This window comes from Entelurus aequoreus, linkage group LG18 (assembly GCF_033978785.1).
Source record: "Entelurus aequoreus isolate RoL-2023_Sb linkage group LG18, RoL_Eaeq_v1.1, whole genome shotgun sequence".
Lineage (NCBI taxonomy): Eukaryota > Metazoa > Chordata > Actinopteri > Syngnathiformes > Syngnathidae > Entelurus > Entelurus aequoreus.
In genome coordinates, this window is record NC_084748.1 from 3,842,548 (window position 1) to 3,870,047 (window position 27,500).

At 34.9% G+C, this 27,500-nt stretch overlaps 1 protein-coding gene across 5 annotated transcripts in view; it reads left to right on the top strand.

Annotated features, from left to right (window-relative positions):
* The window catches only part of slit2 (slit homolog 2 (Drosophila)), a 321,185-nt gene that overhangs the window by 277,420 nt on the left and 16,265 nt on the right, over window positions 1-27,500 (top strand). For 3 of the 5 annotated variants that reach the window (XM_062026304.1, XM_062026306.1, XM_062026308.1), the window contains 7 exons: window positions 10,962-11,101; window positions 11,372-11,395; window positions 18,489-18,582; window positions 18,684-18,821; window positions 23,536-23,779; window positions 23,844-23,974; window positions 24,032-24,186. In XM_062026304.1, the coding sequence (XP_061882288.1) occupies window positions 10,962-11,101; window positions 11,372-11,395; window positions 18,489-18,582; window positions 18,684-18,821; window positions 23,536-23,779; window positions 23,844-23,974; window positions 24,032-24,186 (926 nt within the window). The remainder of the gene's footprint in view (window positions 1-10,961; window positions 11,102-11,371; window positions 11,396-18,488; window positions 18,583-18,683; window positions 18,822-23,535; window positions 23,780-23,843; window positions 23,975-24,031; window positions 24,187-27,500) is intronic. The other 2 variants (XM_062026307.1, XM_062026309.1) reach the window with 1 other exon arrangement.

Genomic DNA, 27,500 nt, shown 5'->3' on the forward strand with positions numbered 1-27,500 from the left:
AAATACTTATATCTATATATACATATATGTATACATGTATACACATATATGCATGTATATATATATACAGTATATTGTATATATACATATTTATGTACATACATATACATATATATACATATACACACACACATATATATATACATATAAATACATATATACGTATATGTGTGTATATATATATATATATATATATATATATATATATATATATATATATATATATATATATATATATATATATATATATATATATATATATAGTTGATTGAGGTTTCTGTGGTTTATCCGTTAGGTCAGGAAAAAACACAAGAGGCTATATCATCCCGACAAGCCTGTTTCGCAGGTTTTATTAAAAAAAAAATTTTTACGTACACTGTAAAAAATAAAAAATAAATCTAAATATTACAATAAGAAAATAAAAATTTTAGCATTTGTTTTTTTTACGGTAAATTTGGGCAACTGGCCTGCTTTTTTTTTTTTTTACTATTTTTTACAGTGTACAATTTGAGTCAAGTCGACATTTAACTACTTATTTGGTTTTAAGTTTAAGTTTAAAATGTATGACAATTTAATATTTCTTCGCAAACTTTAGATCAAAGTTTAAAAGATACGGAATTGGATACGAGAGCCTAGTGGTTGCTGTGTAGAGTGGCGCTTTCCATCATTTTCAGCAACCTGAATTGCAAAAAAAAAAAAAAAAAAAATCGCCTTAGGAATGGCTTCCCTACTGTACGTCAAAAAAAAGACGCATTTAGTTTTGCAGCTATTTTACACTTGATTTTGTTCTTCGTCGCTTTGTGTAATATTAGCAGCTAATGGCTCCAAGGTCCCCGGGAGGGAAGCAAACCCGCCTACGCCGACAATCCGATGGCGCGGAGATCACATCTGGATCATTTCCTCTCCCGCCTTTTGAAATGAGAATATCTGTCACTCTTCATCGGGGCTACGTGGCGTGAGGCTTGAATATTGCCTCGTTGACAACAAAATGGGATATTAATGCATGAGAGCCTTTTATGAGGCCCCTAATGTTGCAATATTACTCACAGAGCTGAGGAGGAGTAATTGACTTCCCCCAGCCTGGCGGGAATATGTGGATGATGCTGACACACGCATTGTGCCTACCTTCTTTTTCTGTACACGCCACGTGTTCGTCTGCGAAACAGAAATGACATCCTTTTGACACGCGTTTATTTGCTCTTATGATGTTGCTCAGGTGCAGTTTGCTGGCTTTGTGATTTTATTAGCGCACAGGTGTTGAAGTCAAGGCCCGGGGGCCCGTATCTGGCCCGCCACATCATTTTGTGTGGCCCCGTGAAAGCCTGGAACTAATTCATGTCTTTTCTTGCTAAATTTATTCGACTTTACATTTTGACGGAGAAAAATGACTGTCAGGTTCAAACACTGATGACATCTATTAAACAAGACAAGAGGCAAGGAATCAAACAGAGGCAGAATTCAATTTGGACTCAATATTGAGGAGAAAACGTGTCGACCTGTACCCTCTTACAGTGTCACCCACGCTCTGCCAAAAGATTGCACTCCTTCTTTATTTGACATAGAATAGTTCAAAAAGGGTTCGTAAAATACTTCAAAAAGAGTTAGTCTGGAAATTGGGCAGATCCTGCCATCTGTCCGAAGAGCCTTTTAAAGAAAAAAATGATTTTCAAGGTAAAAGTTGATTTTCAAGACAAAAAAAGATTTTCAAGGTAAAAGTTGATTTTCAAGACAAATTTTTTTTTTTAAAGAAAAAAATGATTTTCAAGGTAAAAGTTGATTTTCATGACAAAAAATTATTTTCAAGGTAAAAGTTGATTTTCAAGACAAAAATTATTTTTTAAAGAAAAAAATTATTTTCAAGGTAAAAGTTGATTTTCAAGACAAAAATTATTTTTTAAAGAAAAAAATTATTTTCAAGGTAAAAGTTGATTTTCAAGACAATTTTTTTTTTTTAAAGAAAAAAATTATTTTCAAGGTAAAAGTTGATTTTCATGACAAAAAATGATTTTCAAGGTAAAAGTTGATTTTCAAGACAAAAATTATTTTTTAAAGAAAAAAATTATTTTCAAGGTAAAAGTTGATTTTCAAGACAAAAAATTATTTTAAAGGTAAAAGTTGATTTTCAAGACAAATTTTTTTTTTTTAAAGAAAAAAAAGATTTTCAAGGTAAAAGTTGATTTTAAAAATGATTTTCAAGGTAAAAGTTGATTTTCAAGACAAAACTTTTTTTTTTTAGAAAAAAATGATTTTCAAGGTAAAAGTTGATTTTCATGACAAAAAATGATTTTCAAGGTAAAAGTTGATTTTCAAGACAAAACATTTTTTTTAAAGAAAAAAATGATTTTCAAGGTCAAAGTTGATTTTCATGACAAAAAATGATTTTCAAGGTAAAAGTTGATTTTCAAGATACATTTTTTTTTTTAAGAAAAAAATAATTTTCAAGGTAAAAGTTGATTTTCAAGACACATTTTTTTTTAAAGAAAAAAATTATTTTCAAGGTAAAAGTTGATTTTCATGACAAAAAATGATTTTCAAGGTAAAAGTTGATTTTCATGATAAAAATTATTTTTTAAAGAAAAAAATGATTTTGAAGGTAAAAGTTGATTTTCAAGACAAAAAATTATTTTCAAGGTAAAAGTTGACTTTCAAGACAACATTTTTTTTTTTAAGAAAAAAATGATTTTCAAGGTAAAAGTTGATTTTCATGACAAAAAATGATTTTCAAGGTAAAAGTTGATTTTCAAGACAAAACATTTTTTTTAAAGAAAAAAATGATTTTCAAGGTCAAAGTTGATATTCATTACAAAAAATGATTTTCAAGGTAAAAGTTGATTTTCAAGATACATTTTTTTTTTTAAATAAAAAAATAATTTTCAAGGTAAAATTTGATTTTCAAGACACATTTTTTTTTTAAAGAAAAAAATGATTTTCAAGGTGAAAGTTGATTTTCATGACAAAAAATGATTTTCAAGGTAAAAGTTGATTTTCATGATAAAAATTATTTTTTAAACAAAAAAATATTTTCAAGGTAAAAGTTGATTTTCAGACATTTTTTTTTAAAGAAAAAATGATTTTCAAGGTCAAAGTTGATTTTCATGACAAAAAATGATTTTCAAGATAAAAGTTGATTTTCAAAATACTTTTTTTTTTTTAAAGAAAAAAATTATTTTCAAGGTAAAAGTTGATTTTCAAGACAAAAAATTTTTTTTAAAGAAAAAAATGATTCTCAAGGTAAAAGTTGATCATGGAAAATCTTTTTTTGTCAATAATTATTCTAACAATGACATTAGGATATGATTAGGATTAGGATAGGACTTTATTGTCATTGCACAAGTACAACGAAACTATGTTTTCAGCACAAACCCGTTCAAGATTAGACAAACAAACAGTATACAGGGTTACGGAACAGGAACGCTGATGGGATATATATATATATATATATATATATATATATATATATATATATATATATATATATATATATATATATATATATATATATATATATATATATATATATATATATATATATATATATATATATGTATATACTATATATGTGTGTGTGTGTGTGTGTATATGTATATATGTGTATATGTATATATATATATATGTGTGTATGTATATATGTGTATATATGTATACATATATGGATATATGTATTTATGTGTGTGTATATATGTATATGTGTGTATATGTGTATATATATATGTATATATACAGTATACTGTATATACATACATATATATGTGTATATATGTATATATATACATATATATGTATATATGGATATATATATTTATATGTATATATATATATATATATATATATATATATATATATATATATATATATATATATATATATATATATATATATATATATATATATATATATATATATAAAAATATTTGTATATACAGATGAATAGAGCGTGTTGATGGTCAGCTACTGAAGGTCGTCATGATCATGTGACGTTCATGCCAGGGGCCGGCCCTGCTTGTTTGTCCCATCGCGCGCCCCTCTCTCTCTCCATTCACATATGCATGGAGTAAAGTGCTGCCTTCAGGGACTTGACAGTATGTACACCTGCTGTCATGGAGTAAAGTGCTGCCTTCAGGGACTTGACAGTATGTACACCTGCTGTCATGGAGTAAAGTGCTGCCTTCGGGGACTTGACAGTATGTACACCTGCTGTCATGGAGTAAAGTGCTGCCTTCAGGGACTTGACAGTATGTACACACCTGCTGTCATGGAGTAAAGTGCTGCCTTCAGGGACTTGACAGTATGTACACCTGCTGTCATGGAGTAAAGTGCTGCCTTCAGGGACTTGACAGTATGTACACACCTGCTGTCATGGAGTAAAGTGCTGCCTTCAGGGACTTGACAGTATGTACACCTGCTGTCATGGAGTAAAGTGGTGCCTTCAGGGACTTGACAGTATGTACACCTGCTGTCATGGAGTAAAGTGGTGCCTTCAGGGACTTGACAGTATGTACACCTGCTGTCATGGAGTAAAGTGCTGCCTTCAGGGACTTGACAGTATGTACACCTGCTGTCATGGAGTAAAGTGCTGCCTTCAGGGACTTGACAGTATGTACACCTGCTGTCATGGAGTAAAGTGCTGCCTTCAGGGACTTGACAGTATGTACACCTGCTGTCATGGAGTAAAGTGGTGCCTTCAGGGACTTGACAGTATGTACACCTGCTGCCATGGAGTAAAGTGGTGCCTTCAGGGACTTGACAGTATGTACACACCTGCTGTCATGGAGTAAAGTGGTGCCTTCAGGGACTTGACAGTATGTACACCTGCTGTCATGGAGTAAAGTGGTGCGTTCAGGGACTTGACAGTATGTACACCTGCTGTCATGGAGTAAAGTGGTGCCTTCAGGGACTTGACAGTATGTACACACCTGCTGTCATGGAGTAAAGTGGTGCCTTCAGGGACTTGACAGTATGTACACCTGCTGTCATGGAGTAAAGTGGTGCCTTCAGGGACTTGACAGTATGTACACCTGCTGTCATGGAGTAAAGTGCTGCCTTCAGGGACTTGACAGTATGTACACACCTGCTGTCATGGAGTAAAGTGCTGCCTTCAGGGACTTGACAGTATGTACACCTGCTGTCATGGAGTAAAGTGCTGCCTTCAGGGACTTGACAGTATGTACACACCTGCTGTCATGGAGTAAAGTGCTGCCTTCAGGGACTTGACAGTATGTACACCTGCTGTCATGGAGTAAAGTGCTGCCTTCAGGGACTTGACAGTATGTACACCTGCTGTCATGGAGTAAAGTGCTGCCTTCAGGGACTTGACAGTATGTACACCTGCTGTCATGGAGTAAAGTGCTGCCTTCAGGGACTTGACAGTATGTACACCTGCTGTCATGGAGTAAAGTGCTGCCTTCAGGGACTTGACAGTATGTACACTTGGTGTCATGGAGTAAAGTGCTGCCTTCAGGGACTTGACAGTATGTACACACCTGCTGTCATGGAGTAAAGTGCTGCCTTCAGGGACTTGACAGTATGTACACACCTGCTGTCATGGAGTAAAGTGCTGCCTTCAGGGACTTGACAGTATGTACACACCTGCTGTCATGGAGTAAAGTGGTGCGTTCAGGGACTTGACAGTATGTACACCTGCTGTCATGGAGTAAAGTGCTGCCTTCAGGGACTTGACAGTATGTACACCTGCTGTCATGGAGTAAAGTGGTGCCTTCAGGGACTTGACAGTATGTACACCTGCTGTCATGGAGTAAAGTGGTGCGTTCAGGGACTTGACAGTATGTACACCTGCTGTCATGGAGTAAAGTGGTGCGTTCAGGGACTTGACAGTATGTACACACCTGCTGTCATGGAGTAAAGTGCTGCCTTCAGGGACTTGACAGTATGTACACACCTGCTGTCATGGAGTAAAGTGCTGCCTTCAGGGACTTGACAGTATGTACACCTGCTGTCATGGAGTAAAGTGCTGCCTTCAGGGACTTGACAGTATGTACACTTGGTGTCATGGAGTAAAGTGCTGCCTTCAGGGACTTGACAGTATGTACACACCTGCTGTCATGGAGTAAAGTGCTGCCTTCAGGGACTTGACAGTATGTACACCTGCTGTCATGGAGTAAAGTGCTGCCTTCAGGGACTTGACAGTATGTACACCTGCTGTCATGGAGTAAAGTGGTGCCTTCAGGGACTTGACAGTATGTACACCTGCTGTCATGGAGTAAAGTGGTGCGTTCAGGGACTTGACAGTATGTACACCTGCTGTCATGGAGTAAAGTGGTGCGTTCAGGGACTTGACAGTATGTACACACCTGCTGTCATGGAGTAAAGTGCTGCCTTCAGGGACTTGACAGTATGTACACACCTGCTGTCATGGAGTAAAGTGCTGCCTTCAGGGACTTGACAGTATGTACACACCTGCTGTCATGGAGTAAAGTGGTGCGTTCAGGGACTTGACAGTATGTACACCTGCTGTCATGGAGTAAAGTGCTGCCTTCAGGGACTTGACAGTATGTACACTTGGTGTCATGGAGTAAAGTGCTGCCTTCAGGGACTTGACAGTATGTACACACCTGCTGTCATGGAGTAAAGTGCTGCCTTCAGGGACTTGACAGTATGTACACCTGCTGTCATGGAGTAAAGTGCTGCCTTCAGGGACTTGACAGTATGTACACCTGCTGTCATGGAGTAAAGTGGTGCGTTCAGGGACTTGACAGTATGTACACCTGCTGTCATGGAGTAAAGTGGTGCGTTCAGGGACTTGACAGTATGTACACCTGCTGTCATGGAGTAAAGTGGTGCGTTCAGGGACTTGACAGTATGTACACCTGCTGTCATGGAGTAAAGTGGTGCGTTCAGGGACTTGACAGTATGTACACCTGCTGTCATGGAGTAAAGTGGTGCGTTCAGGGACTTGACAGTATGTACACACCTGCTGTCATGGAGTAAAGTGCTGCCTTCAGGGACTTGACAGTATGTACACACCTGCTGTCATGGAGTAAAGTGCTGCCTTCAGGGACTTGACAGTATGTACACCTGCTGTCATGGAGTAAAGTGCTGCCTTCAGGGACTTGACAGTATGTACACTTGGTGTCATGGAGTAAAGTGCTGCCTTCAGGGACTTGACAGTATGTACACACCTGCTGTCATGGAGTAAAGTGCTGCCTTCAGGGACTTGACAGTATGTACACCTGCTGTCATGGAGTAAAGTGCTGCCTTCAGGGACTTGACAGTATGTACACCTGCTGTCATGGAGTAAAGTGGTGCCTTCAGGGACTTGACAGTATGTACACCTGCTGTCATGGAGTAAAGTGGTGCGTTCAGGGACTTGACAGTATGTACACCTGCTGTCATGGAGTAAAGTGGTGCGTTCAGGGACTTGACAGTATGTACACACCTGCTGTCATGGAGTAAAGTGGTGCGTTCAGGGACTTGACAGTATGTACACACCTGCTGTCATGGAGTAAAGTGGTGCGTTCAGGGACTTGACAGTATGTACACACCTGCTGTCATGGAGTAAAGTGGTGCGTTCAGGGACTTGACAGTATGTACACCTGCTGTCATGGAGTAAAGTGGTGCGTTCAGGGACTTGACAGTATGTACACCTGCTGTCATGGAGTAAAGTGGTGCCTTCAGGGACTTGACAGTATGTACACACCTGCTGTCATGGAGTAAAGTGCTGCCTTCAGGGACTTGACAGTATGTACACCTGCTGTCATGGAGTAAAGTGGTGCGTTCAGGGACTTGACAGTATGTACACACCTGCTGTCATGGAGTAAAGTGGTGCGTTCAGGGACTTGACAGTATGTACACCTGCTGTCATGGAGTAAAGTGGTGCGTTCAGGGACTTGACAGTATGTACACCTGCTGTCATGGAGTAAAGTGCTGCCTTCAGGGACTTGACAGTATGTACACCTGCTGTCATGGAGTAAAGTGGTGCGTTCAGGGACTTGACAGCAGAGGTGTGGACTCGAGTCACATGACTTGGACTCGAGTCAGACTCGAGTCATGAATTTGATGACTTTGGACTCGACTTGACAAAATGTAAAGAGACTTGCAACTCGACTTAGACTTTAACATCAATGACTTGTGACTTCACTTGGACTTGAGCCTTTTGACTTGACATGACTTGCTACTTTCCCCAAAACCCAAAGATTAAAAAGTTATTTGGGAGCGCGCCGCTCCGTGATTTTCCTTTTCTTCGTCTGTCTATCAGCGTGTTGTTCCTGTCAGCGTGTGTGCTCTCAGTACAACAGCCAATCAAATTAGATCTACGCTGTTTTCATCACACAGCTCTCATCCAATCAAATTGCAGGACAACCAATGAAGAAGAATTGTCAAACAATGCGGCAGTGAGAAACAATTATGCCAAAGTTAATTTCGTTCGGGTATTAAAACTACGACTCGGTCAACAAAAAACGAATAGCCCTATGCAAATCATGCAGTTCGAATATTATAGACGGAGACGTAACAACTTCCAACTTCGTTCGACATTTGAAGATGCACAAAGAAGGGTAAGTTTTGAATGTAAGCTAACGTTTATTGGCTAAGTAACGTGACTTTTATTTGCTGTGTAGTTAAATCAGTGAGGCTGTAAACTCACTGCTAACGTTATAACCATAGACATCTTATAAGGGTACGCAGCATGGAGCGCTACTGCCTACAGGCGCGACGAGACGCGGGGCCGCCATCTTGGAGTGGTGATCCGCTCCACTAGTGCAATTCATTTGGCAGGAGCAATGAACTGTCAGCGCATTTAATTCATCTTACCTCACTGAATACCACTGATTTTCACGCGCTTTGTTGTCATACGTGTAGCTATGATAAAGGACACATGTTTTGGCGTGTTTTATTATTCATAGTTTGCTTAACAGTAATATAATATTCTTATACGCTATAAGTGACCAGACGTCCGAGATCAAAACTGGGAATATAATCCCCAGAGAAGGGGGAAAAAAACGGTCAGCTATTTTTAAATTGAAGAAACAATATGATTAGGTTATATATACATGCGTATATCCTACATAAACAATGTATGAATACATTAGATATCTATATATCTTATATACTGTATCTCTGTTGCTGCAGCAGTAGAGAGTTTATTCTGTCTTGACACTTTGTATTGATATTTTGTATTACATTCTTCCCTTAAATGATCATGTTTACAGTGATTGTTATATATGTATTTTTTATGTATGTCGCTTTGGATAAAAGCGTCTGCCAAATACTTAAACATATATAAACACCTGGAAGTCTTTATATCAGCTAAAACCACCAATCTGTTTCACTGGATTCAGAATAAAACCAAATGCTGTCTTACCCAACAATGTTAGTATTTGAATATTGTTACTTGAAGACTTATTCCTGGTTACAATTATACTGTTAAGAAAGTATTGTCTTATATTTTGCCTAAAATGAGAATGCATCATAATCACTGGCGGCTGGTGAATTTTGTTTTAGGTGGGGCTGAAAGTTTGTAAACCAAACCCCTGTAGGGTCGTCATCCTCCCCCAGAAGATTTATTTGTGATTTTCACATACAAATATTGAAGATCTTTGCTCCTTCTCAACTCTGTGGTAATGTTATTTTCATAAAATACAACCAATAGTACATTAATGTTAAATCTTACTTGTGAAAAGTAATCCCCCGATTCCTATTTTCAACAGTCCGCTCATTTGAGCAGGAAAACGCTGAACACCAGCCCGGCATCTTTGTTTTCCACCTGTCAACTGTCAGTTTAGGCTACTCGCCGGCTCCTCATCACCACTTCAAGATGCAAATTGCTCGCGTCACAGCAACCAATGCTGCGTCTACTTATAAGATGTCTGTGGTTATAACGTCATTGCAAACACGGCAATCTGTTGCGTCCACTGCAGTTCGCTACCTTATTCATACTTTTTGTGATTTTTTTTAAGCAGGGTTGCATGAGGTACCTACAAATAACTGAGGTACCTACAAATAACGTTACGTTAGTCAATGTATCACACACAATAACGTAACGTTAGACGGCGGTCAGCAGCACCGCGTATTTTAGCCACCTACAAAAAGACAAACAAGGTCAAATAAAGGTCAGTTAAAATGTATACTATATTAAGAATATGTGTACATATTGCATAGGGCCCTGACATCTAAAAAGTACAACTCTGTTCATTGTTATGTTCATGTATTTGTTATGTTTTTCATGTGTACGCACACATAAACACACATACAGTATGAGATGAGATCAATGAGATAAGGTAAGAACAGAATAGAAACTGCTGTGGAACTAGTTACAATGCAATATGCCATGGAAATACAATGTTAACACTTTTGTACAAATAAGTACAGTTGCACTTGTTTTTGCAAATGTGTTTATTCTGTAAAGGAATGAGTTAAATGTTTAAAATTGTTTAAACTATTAAAATGACTGGTTAATAGTGCTATTATGAATTGCAATGTCAGTACTATTTTTTTTCCTGCTATTTCAAATGCACTTGTTTTAATAAATAAATACAACGTTTTAAAAGCATACACAATCTGTGTAAAAATATTAGTCTGTGGTTAAAAGGACTTGAAAGGACTCGAAACTCAAAATGCATGACTTGTGACTTGACTTGAGACTTTCCAGTCTTGACTTTGGACTTGACTCGGGACTTGCCTGTCTTGACTCGGGACTTGACTCGAGACTTGAGGGCAAAGACTTGAGACTTACTTGTGACTTGCAAAGCAATGACTTGGTCCCACCTCTGCTTGACAGTATGTACACACCTGCTGTCATGGAGTAAAGTGGTGCGTTCAGGGACTTGACAGTATGTACACCTGCTGTCATGGAGTAAAGTGGTGCGTTCAGGGACTTGACAGTATGTACACACCTGCTGTCATGGAGTAAAGTGGTGCGTTCAGGGACTTGACAGTATGTACACACCTGCTGTCATGGAGTAAAGTGGTGCGTTCAGGGACCTGACAGTATGTACACCTGCTGTCAGGTGCGTGTGTCCCGAGGGCTTCGAGGGCGACGCCTGCGAGGTCAACGTGGACGACTGCGAGGACAACGACTGCGAGAACAACTCCACCTGTGTGGACGGGGTCAACAACTACACCTGCATGTGCTCACCTGAATACACAGGTAAGGTGCCTCACCTGGCAGGCGTGTCGCAACGCCGCTGCTGCTGTCGCTGCTGCTCTTTGCTTTAACGCTGCACTAATGGCGAACCTCTGTGGCCATCTTCTCTCTCTCTCTCTCTCTCTCTCTCTCTCTCTCTCTCTCTCTCTCTCTCTCTCTCTCTCTCTCTCTCCATCTCTGTGTCGCCCTCTTTCCTCTTTTCTCTTTCCTCTTTTCTCTTTCCTCGTCTTGCTACGCTTTCCCGCCGCACGCCATCTTGTCTGTGGTGGGCAGCTGCTACCAATGAGGTGGAGAGAGGTTAGTTGCTTCTTCTCTCTCTCTCTCTCCATGCTTCCTTGCATCCATCCAGGCAGTGCTTCTCAAACTCTTCAAGTACCTTTTCTGGTCACATTCAACTCTTCAAGTACCTTTTCTACTCTCATTCAACTCTTCAAGTACCTTTTCTACTCACAATAAACTCTTCAAGTACCTTTTCTACTCGCGTTAAACTCTTCAAGTACCTTTTCTACTCGCGTTAAACTCTTCAAGTACCTTTTCTACTCGCATTAAACTCTTCAAGTACCTTTTCTACTCTCGTTAAACTCTTCAAGTACCTTTTCTACTCGCGTTAAACTCTTCAAGTACCTTTTCTACTCACGTTAAACTCTTCAAGTACCTTTTCTACTCATGTTAAACTCTTCAAGTACCTTTTCTACTCGCGTTAAACTCTTCAAGTACCTTTTCTACTCTCATTAAACTCTTCAAGTACCTTTTCTACTCGCGTTAAACTCTTCAAGTACCTTTTCTACTCGCGTTAAACTCTTCAAGTACCTTTTCTACTCATGTTAAACTCTTCAAGTACCTTTTCTACTCGCGTTAAACTCTTCAAGTACCTTTTCTACTCTCATTAAACTCTTCAAGTACCTTTTCTACTCGCGTTAAACTCTTCAAGTACCTTTTCTACTCGCGTTCAACTCTTCAAGTACCTTTTCTACTCGCGTTAAACTCTTCAAGTACCTTTTCTACTCTCATTAAACTCTTCAAGTACCTTTTCTACTCGCGTTAAACTCTTCAAGTACCTTTTCTACTCGCGTTAAACTCTTCAAGTACCTTTTCTACTCGCGTTAAACTCTTCAAGTACCTTTTCTACTCTCATTAAACTCTTCAAGTACCTTTTCTACTCGCGTTAAACTCTTCAAGTACCTTTTCTACTCGCGTTAAACTCTTCAAGTACCTTTTCTACTCATGTTAAACTCTTCAAGTACCTTTTCTACTCGCGTTAAACTCTTCAAGTACCTTTTCTACTCTCATTAAACTCTTCAAGTACCTTTTCTACTCGCGTTAAACTCTTCAAGTACCTTTTCTACTCGCGTTCAACTCTTCAAGTACCTTTTCTACTCATGTTAAACTCTTCAAGTACCTTTTCTACTCATGTTAAACTCTTCAAGTACCTTTTCTACTCTCATTAAACTCTTCAAGTACCTTTTCTACTCGCGTTAAACTCTTCAAGTACCTTTTCTACTCGCGTTAAACTCTTCAAGTACCTTTTCTACTCGCGTTAAACATGAATATTTCAGCACAACATTTGCTAATAACATTTAATTGGTGTTTTTTCTCCATGTGAAACCAGCAGTGGTACATCGGTTTGAGAAACAAGGCAATTATGTATTGAAAATGCATGTTTTAGTGTTTTATTTTTGCATGCTGTTACTCTCCATCCCCAAGTGCAGTGGTTTTAATCATTAACAAGCTGCTTGTTTTGTGTCATTTCCTTGAAAATAACTTAAAATTATGTCTTTTTGCTCTTCCAAACCCAATAATACACATATTTGACTATATTTTATTGTGCCGCAAGCCACGTGCGCATTGTGCCGTCCGCCGAAAATAACGAGAAGCAGCAGGGTGGGGAGTTAAATGGCGGACAGAAGAGAGGGGGGACTTGCAGGTTAACTTACAGGTTGAGCTTGCTCTTCTCTTCCTTTCCCCCACCATGAGCAAACAGGAAGTCCGATTGCCTTAAATTGTGTGCTAGTGTGTGGATCACATAGGCTGGAATATTACTGCCAACTTAAAGGAGCCATATGTAATAATGTCATGTCAAGTCATTAAATGGCCCTAATATGTCAAAAGGCATACATTTTTTTTAAATGAAGATTTATTTATTTTTTACTCGCGAAACGTTTTTTTGAATTTAAAAAAAGTTGTTACTTTCATCGTTTTTTAACTTGAGGAAAATGTTTTTATACTTCCAAATCGTTTTTTGTATAGTTTTCCCACTTGTGTATTTTTATGTTTTTTTGGAAGAATTTTTTTTTTTTTTTTAAGTGAAGAAATGTGTTTTTATACTTGCAAATCGTTTTTTTAATTGAAATTTTTTTCTTCTTTTGCTAATCGTTTCTTTACTTGCGGAATATCTATTTTTTGACTTGCGAATGGTTTTTGAATAGAAGAAATTTTTTTTTGCCTGCAAATAAATTTTTTATTGAATAAAATCGTTGTTTACTTAAATCGTTTTTAATTGAAAAACAATGTTATACTTGCAAAAAAAAAATTTTTTTATATTTGCAAATCATTTTTTGTATCGCTTTCTCACTTGTGTATTTAAAAAAAAAAATTGCAGAAAAAAACTTTTTTTCTTTTAAATAGATTTTTAAGTGAAGAAATGTGTTTTTATACTTGCAAATCGTTTTTTTAATTTAAATTTTTTTCTTCTTTGGCGAATCGTTTCTTTACTTGCGGAATATCTCTTTTTTGACTTGCGAATGGTTTTTGAATTGAAGAAAAAAATGTTTACCTGCAAATAAAAAAATTTATTGAATAAAATTGTTGTTTACTTAAATCGTTTTTAATTAAAAAACAATGTTATACTTGCAAAAAAAAAATTTTTTTATATTTGCAAATCGTTTTTTGTATCGCTTTCTCACTTGTTTATTTAAAAAAAAAATTTGCAGAAAAAAACTTTTTTTCTTTTAAATAGATTTTTAAGTGAAGAAATGTGTTTTTATACTTGCAAATCGTTTTTTTAGTTGAACATTTTTTCTCCTTTTGCGAATCGTTTCTTTACTTGCAGAATATCTCTTTTTTGACTTGCGAATCGTTTTTGAATTGAAGAAAAAAAAATTTACATGCACATTTTTTTTTTTAATGAATAAAATTGTTGTTTGCTTAAATCGTTTTTAATTGGAAAAACAACGTTGTTATACTTGCAATAAAAATGCTTTACTTGTAAAACAAATCGTTTTTGTATAGCTTTCCCACTTGTGTATTTTTTATTTTTTTTTGCAGCAAAGTTTTCCTGCAAATTTTTTTTTTTATTGAATAAAATTGTTGTTCACTTAAGTCATTTTTAATTGAAAAACAACATTGTTATACTGGCAAAAGAAATGTTTACTTTCCAAAAAAATGGTGTACTTGCAAATCGTTTTTTTACCTGCAAATAATATTTTCATTGAATTTTTTTTCAGTGTATTGCTATGTGTTTTTTAATTGAAGAAAAAAAAATGTTATACTTGCGAAAAAAAATGTTTTGACTTGCGAATCGTTTTTTTCATAGAAAAAAAATTATAATTTACTTGCGTAAAGTTTTCTCAGTAACAAAAAAAAATTTTCTTGCTGACATTTTTTTTAATTTTTACTTTTGAATTGATTTTTTTTAATATGTGTGATTGTTTTTTTACTTGAGGAAAATTATTTTCATACTCACAATGTTTTTTTTACTCAAAGAAAATTGTATTTTTTTCAATTTGCAAATCGTTTTACAATTGAATAAAATATATATTTTATTATTTGAATCGTTTTTAATTGAAGAAAAAAAAATGTTATACTTGCGGAAAATAATGTTTTGATTTGCGAATCGTTTTTTAATTGAAAAAAAATTATAATTTACTTGCGTAAAGTTTTGTCATTACAAAAAAATGTTTAAACTTTTGAATTGATTTTTTAAATGTGTGTGATCGTTTTTTTACTTGAGGAAAATTATCTTCACACTCACAAATGTTTTTTACTCGCAGAAAATTTTCTTTTTTTCAACTTGCATATTGTTTTACAATTAAATAAAATAGGTTTTTTTTATATTATTATAATTTTTTTTTAATTGAAGAAAATTGTTTTTATACCAGCAAATTGTTTTACTTGTTAAAAAAAACCAAAACATTTGCAAATCGTTTTTTAAATGATTTTTTTTTAAATTATTTTCTTGCTAATTGATTTTTTAATTGAAGAAAATAATTTCTTATACTTGCGAATCGTCAGGCGTGAGTGCAAACATTTTTGCGTGTTTTTGAAAATGTTATACTTGCGAGAAAAAAAAAAGTTTGACTTGCGAATCGTTTTTTAATTGAAAAAAAATTATAATTTACTTTCGTAAAGTTTTGTCATTACAAAAAAAAATTTTAACTTTTGAATTTATTTTTTAAATGTGTGTGATCGTTTTTTTACTTGAGGAAAATTATTTTCACACTCCCAATGTTTTTTTACTCACAGAAAATTTTTTTTTTTTTTCAACTTGCAAATTGTTTTACAATTAAATAAAATAGGGTTTTTTTATATCATTAGAATTTTTTTTTAATTGAAGAAAATTGTTTTTATACCAGCAAATTGTTTTACTTGTTAAAAAAAACAAAACATTTGCAAATCGTTTATTTAAATGAATTTTTTTTAAATTATTTTCTTGCTAATTGCTTTTTTAACTGAAGAAAATAATTTCTTATACTTGCGAATCGTCAGGCGTGAGTGCAAACATTTTTGCGTGTTTTTGAAAATGTTATACTTGCGGAAAAAAAAAATTTTGACTTGCGAATCGTTTTTTAATTGAAAAAAATATATAATTTACTTTCGTAAAGTTTTGTCATTACAAAAAAAAATTTAAACTTTTGAATTTATTTTTTAAATGTGTGTGATCGTTTTTTTACTTGAGGAAAATTATTTTCACACTCACAAATGTTTTTTTACTCACAGAAAATGTTCTTTTTTTTTCAACTTGCAAATTGTTTTACAATTAAATAAAATAGGGTTTTTTTTTATATTATTAGAATTTTTTTTTAATTGAAGAAAATTGTTTTTGTACCAGCAAATTGTTTTACTTGTTAAAAAAAAAAAAAAACATTTGCAAATCGTTTTTTAAATGATTTTTTTTTTTAATTATTTTCTTGCTAATTGCTTTTTTAATTGAAGAAAATAATTTCTTATACTTGCGAATCGTCAGGCGTGAGTGCAAACATTTTTGCGTGTTTTTGAAAATGTTATACTTGCGGAAAAAACAAATTTTGACTTGCGAATCGTTTTTTAATTGAAAAAAATATATAATTTACTTTCGTAAAGTTTTGTCATTACAAAAAAAAATTTTAACTTTTGAATTGATTTTTTAAATGTGTGTGATCGTTTTTTTACTTGAGGAAAATTATTTTCACACTCACAAATGTTTTTTTACTCACAGAAAATTTTATTTTTTTCAACTTGCAAATTGTTTTACAATTAAATAAAATAGTTTTTTTTTATATTATTAGAATTTTTTTTTTCAATTGAAGAAAATTGTTTTCATACCAGCAAATTGTTTTACTTGTTAAAAAAAACTAAACATTTGCAAATCGTTTTTTTAAATGAATTTTTTTTTAAATTATTTTCTTGCTAATTGCTTTTTTAATTGAAGAAAATAATTTCTTATACTTGCGAATCGTCGGGCGTGAGTGCAAACATTTTTGCGTGTTTTTGAGGAGTTTTGGCAGTAATTTCCCTCCATATTCTTCACATGGAGTCTCACCTAAAGTTCCAAACTGGCATAAATTCCACACATCAGCACACACCTGCTTTTCTAATGATCCCCACTGTGGACTCTGTCGCTGTCAGGAGCTTCCTTTTACTCCCTTAAAGCCTGAAGAGCGTCATCAGGAGCATCATCAGGAGCATGACGTTCACACATGAGATCATTTATCAGACCTGTGCCATGAGAGTCATCCATCAACACACAATGTGCTGAACCCAAAACTAGTGACGTTGTCACGTTGTGTAAATGCTAAATAAAAAGAGAATACAACAAATCCTTTTCAACTTATATTCAATTGAATAGACAAGATATTTCATGTTCACACTGAGAAACTGCTATTTTTTGCAAATAATCATTAACTTAGAATTTAACGATTCTGGGTGTTGTTGATAAATGGCTTTGGCTTTGCATCGTAGAGTTTTAACTTGCACTTACAGATGTAGCGACCGATTGTAGTTACTGACAGTGGTTTTCTGAAGTGTTCCTAAAGCCCATGTGGTGATATCCTTTACACACCGATGTTGCTTTTTGATGCGGTACCGCCTGAGGGATCCAAGGTGCGTAATATCATGGCTTACGTGCAGTGATTTCTCCAGATTTTCCGAACCTTTGATGATATTACGGAGCGTAGATGGTGAAATCCCTAAATTCCTTGCAACAGCTTGGTTGAGAAATGTTGTTCTTCAACAATTTGCTCAGGCATTTGTTGACAAAGTGGTGACCCTCGCCCCGTCCTTGTTTGTGAACGACTGAGCATTTCACGGAAGCTGCTTTTATACCCAATCATGGCACCCACCTGTTCCCAATTAGCCTGTTCACCTGTGGGAATGTTCCAAATAAGTCTTGGATGAGCATTCCTCAACTTTCTCACTCTTTTTTGCCACTCGTGCCAGCTTTTTTGAAACATGTTGCAGGCATCAAATTCCAAATGAGCTAATATTTGCAAAAAAAATAGGACGGGGCGAGGGTCACCACTTTGTCAACAAATGCCTGAGCAAATTGTTTAAAAACAACATTTCTCAACCAAGCTCTTGCAAGGAATTTAAGGGATTTCACCATCTACGTTCCGTAATATCATCGAAAGGTTCAGAGAATCTGGAGAAATCACTGCACGTAACATTGAACGCCCGCATCTGAAAGCGACATCGGTGTGTAAAGGATATCACCACATGGGCTTTAGGAACACTTCAGAAAACCACTGTCAGTAACTACAGTCGGTCGCTACATCTGTACGCGCAAGTTAAAACTCTACTATGCAAAGCCAACGCCATTTATCAACAACACCCAGAAACGTTTCACTGCCATTAAATTCTAAGTTAATGATTATTTGCAAAAAATAGCAAAGTTTCTCAGTGTGAACATGAAATATCTTGTCTTTGCAGTCCATTCAATTGAATATAAGTTGAAAAGGATTTGTTGTATTCTCTTTTTATTTACCATTTACACAACGTGACAACTTCACTGCTTTTGGGCTTTGTACATACAGGCTTGTATGGAACTGAAAGTGTGTCTGTGTGTGTGTGTGTGTGTGTGTGTGTGTGTGTGTGTGTGTGTGTGTGTGTGTGTGTGTGTGTGTGTGTGTGTGTGTGTGTGTGTGTGTGTGTGTGTGTGTGTGTGTGTGTGTGTGTGTGTGTGTGTGTGTGCTCCTAGGGGAGCTTTGTGAGGAGAAACTGGATTTCTGCGCTCCGGAATTGAACCCGTGTCAACACGCCTCAAAGTGCATTGTCACCCCTCAGGGTTACAAGTGAGTGACTGGACAAGCAAACACACACAAACTAGAGTCGGTCGGTGCTGTCAAGTTTGATTGCAACATGTCTCGTGTGTGTGTGTGTGTGTGTGTGGTAGGTGTGAGTGCACCCCGGGGTACGTCGGCGAGCACTGTGAGACGGATCATAACGACTGCGATGAGAGCAAGTGTCAGAATGGCGCCCAGTGCATCGACGCCGTGGATGGATACACCTGTGTGTGTCCGGAGGGGTACAGGTGAGGCGCTCACTCCTTTCACAGCAGAGATGGCGTGAGTGTAGACTTAAATGACTTCTGTCCGTGTCGGAGCTTTTCGGCCTGTCGCTCACGCGAGCGGTAACCTGGACGCGCAAAGGCCGACGAGGGGGATAAAAAGCGTGTCACAGGTGGTTGGAAAAGGTAGAAAACAGAAGATTATGCTCCTTTTAAGATCATGTTGATGAAGTAAAATATAATATTTATCACTGTAGATGAAAAAAAACAAAAAAAAGGCAACAAAAAAATTTTTTAGGTAAAATTCTGTTGAGCGCTGCCAGTTTTTACTGTAAAATAGACTTAATTATTTTTGAGTGTACAACATAAAAAACAAAAAAGGCAAAATTAAAAAAAAATGTTAGGTAAAATTCTGTTGAGCGCTGCCAGTTTTTACTGTAAAATAGCCTTTTTTTTTCAGTGTACAACATAAAAAACAAAAAAGGCAAAATAGATTTTTTTTTGCAGGTAAAATTCTGTTGAGCGCTGCCAGTTTTTACTGTAAAATAGACTTAATTTTTTTCAGTGTACAACATAAAAAACAAAAAAGGCAAAATAAAAAAAAATGTAGGTAAAATTCTGTTGAGCGCTGCCAGCTTTTACTGTAAAATAGATTTAATTATTTTTGAGTGTTCAACATAAGAAACAAAAAAGGCAAAATTGTTTTTTTTTTTGCATGTAAAATTCTGATGAGCGCTGACAGTTTCTACTGTAAAATAGACTCTTTTTTTTTTCAGTGTACAACATAAAAAACAAAAAAGGCAAAATTTTAAAAAAATGTTAGGTAAAATTCTGTTGAGCGCTGCCAGTTTTTACTGTAAAATAGCCTCTTTTTTTCAGTGTACAACATAAAAAACAAAAAAGGCAAAATCGATTTTTTTTTTGCAGGTAAAATTCTGTTAAGCGCTGCCAGTTTTTACTGTAAAATAGATTAAATTTTTTTCAGTATACAATATAAAAAACAAAAAAGGCAAAATAGATTTTTTTTGCAGGTAAAATTCTGTTGAGCGCTGCCAGTTTTTACTGTAAAATAGACTTAATTTTTTTCAGTGTACAACATAAAAAACAAAAAAGGCAAAATAAAAAAAAATGTAGGTAAAATTCTGTTGAGCGCTGCCAGTTTTTACCGCAAAATAGACTTGAGTTTTTTTCAGTGTACAAAATAAAAAACAAAAAAGGCAAAATAGATTTTTTTTTTTTGCAGGTAAGATTCTGTTGAGCGCTGCCAGTTTTTACTGTAAAATCTACTTAATTTTTTTTAGTGTTCAACATAAAAAACAAAAAAGGCAAAATTTATTTTTTTTTGCAGGTAAAATTCTGTTGAGCGCTGCCAGCTTTTACTGTAAAATAGACTTAATTATTTTTGAGTGTACAACATAAAAAACAAAAAAGGCAAATTAAAAAAAAAATTTGGTAAAATTCTGTTGAGCGCTGCCAGTTTTTACTGCAAAATAGACTTCTTTTTTTTTCAGAGTACAACATAAAAAACAAAAAAGGCAAAATAGATATTTTTTGCAGGTAAAATTCTGTTGAGAGCTGCCAGTTTTTAGCGCAAAATAGACTTTATTTTTTTTCAGTGTACAACATAAAAAACAAAAATAGCAACAAAAAAAATTTAGCAGCTAAAATTATGTTGAGCTTTGCAAGTCTTTACTGTAAAAAATACTTCATTTTCTTTCAGTGTACAACATAAAAAACAAAAAAGGCAAAATACAAACATTTTTTAGGTAAAATTCTGTTGAGCGCTGCCAGCTTTTACTGTAAAATAGACTGAATTTTTTTCAGTGTACAACATAAAAAACAAAAAAGGGAAAATTAAAAAAAAATGTTGGTAAAATTTTGTTGAGCGCTGTCAGTTTTTACTGTAAAATAGACGTCATTTTTTTTCAGTCTACAACATGACAAATAACTTTCTTTGAAATCATAAGCAAATATTGATGTATTTAAAATGTTTGTAATATATGATATTTCTTCTACATGAACTAATATTCAAGTTTCAAAGACATACATGCTGTACATGGATGTCTGGCTTGTACAGTATTACTAAATCATCAGTTTTGGATGCTAATTTTTGGTCGTTTTGGACGAGCAGTGTCCTTTTTCCAGAATGGAGAAGGGCGCCCCCTTGTGTTCAAACATAGAAATAGCAACCTTCATCAAGACCATGCAAAAAGTACAAATTAAAATCTAAACTATAGTTTTCCCTTCACATTTATTTTGTTGCTTTTATAAAATTAAAAATAAATTAAAAAAATATACATAAATAAATAAATAAAAATATTAATATTACTATTATTAATTATGGGCCTGCTGCAATGCAAGCAGCCCATATTGCTCATACTTCACATTATTATTATTATTGTTTTGTTATCCTTATACATTGCAGTCTCTAATTACACAGCCATACACCTTTCAGTCATATAACTTGCTATGTGACACATGCTAACCGTTAGCATGTTTATGTTAGCATGCTACCATTAAAGTGCTAGCTTTTTGAGCTAATTTTGCAACCATTTACCCTATCGTCATATAACTTGGTGTGTGACACCTGCTAACTGTTAGCCTGCTAACGTTAGCACGCCAACTTTTTCATCTAATTTGACACTTTCTTCTCTATTTCCGCAGCCACGCACCTTACCGCCTTTGTTACTTGAAATGTGAGACGTGCTATCTGTTGGCATGCCGTCGTTAGCACACATGCTAAGTGTTGGCATTTTATAAGTGCGCATGCTGACATTTTTTTAGGCTAGCTCTGTAGCTCATTTTGTACAGTTACACCTAAAACTCCCAGATTCAGACACTCGGCACCATCTTAAAAGCACGGCGGCTTCCGGCACAGATAGCAGGCCCCTTTAAAATGTTCTAGTTATTATTATTATTATGAACATTAATTAAAGGCCTACTGAAATGATTTTTTTTATTATTTAAACGGGAATAGCAGATCCATTCTATGTGTCATACTTGATCATTTGGCGATATTGCCATATTTTTGCTGAAAGGATTTAGTAGAGAAAATCGACGATAAAGTTCGCAACTTTTGCTCGCTGATAAAAAAAAAGCCTTGCCTGTAGCGGAAGTAGCGTGACGTCACAGGAGCTAGTATTCCTCACAATTCCCCGTTGTTTACAATGGAGCGAGAGAGATTCTGACCGAGAAAGTGATGATTACCCCATTAATTTGAGCGAGGATGAAAGATTCGTAGATGAGGAACGTTACAGTGAAGGTCTTGAGAGGCAGTGCAGGACGTATCTTTTTTCGCTCTGACCGTAACTTAGGTACAAGCTGGCTCATTGGATTCCACACTCTCCTTTTTCTATTGTAGATCACGGATTTGTATTTTAAACCACCTGGGATACTATATCCTCTTGAAAATGAGAGTCGAGAACGCAAAACGGACATTCAGTGCCTTTTATCTCCATGACAATACATCGGCGAAATGCTTTAGCTACGAGCTAACGTGATAGCATCGTGCTTTAACTGCATATAGAAACAAAAGAAATAAACCCCTGACTGGAAGGATAGATAGAAAATCAACAATACTATTAAACCGTGGACATGTAAATACACGGTTAATGCTTTCCAGGCTGGCGAAGGTTAACAATGCTGTGCTAACGACGCCATTGAAGCTAGCTTAGCAACCGGACTGCACAGAGCTATGCTAAAAACATTAGCTCTCCACCTACGCCAGCCAGCCCTCATTTGCTCATCAACACCCGTGCTCACCTGCGTTCCAGCGATCAGCAGAAGGACGAAGGACTTCACCCGATGCGTTTGGCGGCCCGGAGACGTAGGAAGTCAAGGTGAGGTCGGCGGCTAGTGCGGCTAGCGCTCCAACAAAGTCCTCCTGGTTGTGTTGCTGTAGTCCGCTGCTAATACACCGATCCCACATACAACTGTCTTCTTTGCAGCCTTCATTGTTCATTAAACAAATTGCAAAAGATGTCCAGAATACTGTGGAATTATGAAATGAAAACAGAGCTTTTTGTATAGGATTCTACGGGGTACCATAACTTCCGTTACTCGGACTTCGTCACGCGCATACGTCATCATACCGCGACGTTTCAGCCGGATATTTCCCGGGAAATTTAAAATGTCACTTTATAAGTTAACCCGGCCGTATTGGCATGTGTTGCAATGTTAAGATTTCATCATTGATATATAAACTATCAGACTGCGTGGTCGCTAGTAGTGGCTTTCAGTAGGCCTTTAATATGAATTAATATTAATTTACTGAACCCTGTAAATGGAAATATAAATACTAGAAAGCAGAATATTTACAGTTGAACATAAAAAACACAAAACGTTGACTCTACAGAAGACTACGTGGAACGCTCTCCCTGACCACCTGAGGGCACCACAGACTGTGGATGCTTTTAAAAAAAAGGCTTAAAAACCATTCTTTTTAAAAAATAAAAAAAATAAAAATAAAAAGCCTTTTTTTAGATATATGCATACTAGTTTTAGCTATTTGGCTGTTCTAGTTTTTATTTGTATTTATTTTTTGTTATATTTTTATTTTAATTTTTTTTAAATGTTATACACTGTAGCACTTTGAGGTTGTTTACTCAATGTAAAGTGCTTTTTACAAATACAATCTATTATTATTATTATTATTATTATTACATAGGTAAGCTCTGATCCTCATGTCCGTTTGAAGGATGGCGCCCCCTGGTGGTAACGCAGTCTTTGTGTGTTGCAGCGGGCTCTTCTGCGACGTGCCCCCCCCCATGGTCCTCCCCCGCACCAGCCCCTGCGACAACCACGACTGCCTCAACGGGGCGCAGTGCGTCGTGGTGGCGACCACCGAGCCCCGCTGCCAGTGTCTCCAGGGCTACGAGGGCGAGCGCTGCCAGACGCTGGTCAGCGTCAACTTTGTGGACCGCCGGTCTTACCTGCAGCTCCCCGCCGACCTGCTCTCCCCGCAGACCAACATCAGCCTGCAGGTGCGACCGCGGCTCGCCGTCCGGTCCCGTCATAAGGTCTCACGGGCGCGCTCGTGCCTTTCAGATCGCCACGGACGAGGACAGCGGCGTGTTGTTGTACAAGGGCGACAACGACCACATCGCCATGGAGCTTTACCGGGGACGCCTGCGGGTCAGCTACGACACCGGGTCCTACCCTCCGTCCGCCATATACAGGTACGCAAACCGGCGCCCTGGCCCGCGCCGACGTCTCTGACCGCCTCTGGCCCTCAGCGTGGAGACGGTGAACGACGGCACTTTCCATGCGGTGGAGTTGGTGGCGTCGGAGCAGACTTTGTCGCTGTCCATCGACGGCGGGGCGCCAAAGTCCATCAACTCCCTCAGCAAACAGTCCACGCTCAACATCGACTCGCCCCTCTACCTGGGAGGTAAGAACCAATCACAGTCGAGCGACATTTATCCATGAAAATATGGCAAAGCTGCTGACAGAGAAGCAATGCTGTACATTATTATTACACTAAAACTACTTTTATTATTAGACAATTTATTATAATCTTTTTTTTTTGTACGGTGCAAAAATAATTCTAAAGATTTTCAGCTCAGTCACCAGAATTTTAACATAGATTTTTTTTTTTTTTTAAATGATGGGGTTTTTTTGTTTGTTTTATGTCCTTTTTGTCAAAGAAACTTTTTAAACAGCAAACACACAAAATATGCAATATTTCCCCCACAAAAATTATAAATTTAATAATTGATGTGAAGTAATTGGAGTCTTGAATAGGTCAATAAATAATAAATAAAAAAACACATACATTTTAAATCTTTTTATTTTTCCAGCAATGACCTTTAAAAAAATCACAATAAAATTTTGGGGGATCCAAAAGGGCCCCACTCATAAAAGTGTTAAAAAAGTCCTACTTTTTAAAATGTAATTATAACTTATCCTTCGATTATAAGCTTTTATTTGTATATTTTTGAATGGGTTGTTTTGTTAGTTTTATGTCTTTTTTGTCAAATAACATTTTTTAAATGGCAAATACACAAAATATGCAATAATTTCCCCACAAAAATGTCAAAATTGAATATTTGATGTGATTGGAGTCTTCAATAGGTCAATAATTAATCAAATAAAATGAAAACATTGATTTTAATTCATTATTGTTTTTTCAGCTATGACCTTTAAAAACAAAAATCACAATAAAATTATTGGGGTTTCAAAAGTGTTAAAAAAGTATTTTGTATTTTTTATGTCAACACTTAAGTCCCTAGATCAACTTCAGATCTATCTGTTGATTAGAAGCTTTTTATTTATAATTTTTTTAAAGGGGTTTTTTGTTCGTTTTATGTCTTTTTTTGTCAAAGAAAAGTTTTTAAATTGCAAAATATGCAATAATTTTCCCCACAAAAAATATAAATGGAATATTTGATGTGAAGTAATTGGAGCCTTAAATAGGTTAATAATTCATAACAACACTTATTTAAAATATATTTTTTTAAAATTCAGCATTGACCTTTAAAAAAATCACAATACGTTTATTGGGTCCCACTCATAAAAGTATTAAAAATGTCATACTTTTTTAAATGTATTTATAAAAAATGTAACACTTAAGTCTTAAGATCAACTTTAAATATATCTGTCGATTATAAGCTTTTATCACGTTTTCTTTGGTTTGTTTTATGTCATTTTTGTCAAAGAAAACTTTATAAATGGCAAACAAACAAAATATGCAATATTTTCCCGCTCAAAAATGTCAAAATGTAATATTTGATGTGATGTAATTGGAGCCTTCAATAGGTCAATATTTAATTTTAAAAAACACATTGATTCATTATTATTATTTTTTCAGCAGTGACATTTAAAAGCAAAAATCAAATTATTGGGGTTTCAAAAGTTTAAAAAAAGTTTTTTTTTTGTTTTTTGTTTTTATTTCAACACTTAAGTCCGGAGATCAACATCAAATCTATCCGTCAATTATAAGCTTTTATTTATTTTTTTAATGTTTTTTTTTGTTTATTTAATGCCCATTTTGTCAAAGAAACTTTTTAAACAGCAAACACACAAAATATGCAATATTTCCCCCACAAAAATTATAAATGTAATAATTGATGTGAAGTAATTGGAGTCTTGAATAGGTCAATAAATAATAAAAAAACAAAAAAACATACATTTGAATTCTTTCTTCTTTTTTTTCCAGCAATGACCTTTAAAAAAATCACAATAAAATTGTTGGGGATCTAAAAGGGCCCCACTCATAAAAGTGTTAAAAAAGTCATACTTTTTTTAAATTAATTTCAACACTTAAGTCCCTAGATCAACTTCAAATCTATCCTTCGATTATAAGCTTTTATTTATATTTTTTGTGGGGTTTTTTGTTAGTTTTATGTCTTTTTTGTCAAATAAAACCTTTATAAATGGCAAACACACAAAATATGCAATAATTTCACCCACAAAAATGTCCAAATTGAATATTTGATGTAATTGGAATCTTCCATAGGTCAATAATTAATCAAATAAAATAAAAACATGGATTTTAATTCATTATTATTTTTTCAGCAATGAAATTTAAAAAAAAAAATCCCAATAAAATTATTGGGGTTTCAAAAGTTTAAATTGTTTTATTATTATTTTTTATTTCAACATTTAAGTCCCGAGATCAACTTCAAATCTATCCGTCGATTATAAGATTGTATTTTTTTTTTAATTATGTTTTTTTTTTTTTTTTTTATGTCCTTTTTGTCAAATAAACTTTTTAAACAGCAAACACAAAATATGCAATAAATTCCCCCACAAAAATTATAAATTGAATAATTGATGTGAAGTAATTGGAGTCTTGAATAGGTCAATAAATAATATTTTTTAAAAACACATACATTTTAATTCTTTTTTTTTTTCCAGCAATGACCTTTAAAAAAATCACAATAAAATTTTTGGGGATCCAAAAGGGCCCCACTCATAAAAGTGTTAAAAAAGTCATACTTTTTTAAATTTAATTTCGACACTTAAGCCTCTAGATCAACTTCAAAGCTATCCTTTGATTATAAGCTTTTTTTATATATTTTTTTATGGGTTGTTTTGTTAGTTTTATGTCTTTTTTGTCAAAGAAAACTTTTTAAATGGCAAACACACAAAATATGCAATAATTTCCCCCACAAAAATGTCCAAATTTAATTTTTGATGTGAAGTAATTGGAACCTTAAATAGGTCAACATTTAATTTAAAAAAAACATTTATTCATTGTTATTTTTTTAGCAGTGACCTTTAAAAACAAAATTATAAGCTTGTATTTATATTTTTTTTGTGGGTTGTTTTGTTAGTTGTATGTCTTTTTTTGTCAAATAAAACCTTTATAAATGGCAAACACACAAAATATGCAATAATTTCACCCACAAAAATGTCCAAATTTAATATTTGATGTAATTGGAGTCTTCAACAGGTCAATAATTAATCAAATAAAATAAAAACATGGATTTTAATTTGTTATTATTTTTTCAGCAATCATATTTCAAAACAAAAATCACAATATAATTATTGGGGTTTCAAAAGTGTTGAAATAGTCTTTTTGTTATTATATTTTTATTATTATTTCAACACTTAAGTCCCTGGATCAACTTCAAATCTGTCGATTATAAGCTTTTATTTATTATTTTTTTATGGGTTTTTTGTATTTGTTTTATGTCCTTTTTGTCAAAGAAAACTTTTCAAATGGCAAACAATAATTTCCCCCACAAAAATGTCAAAATG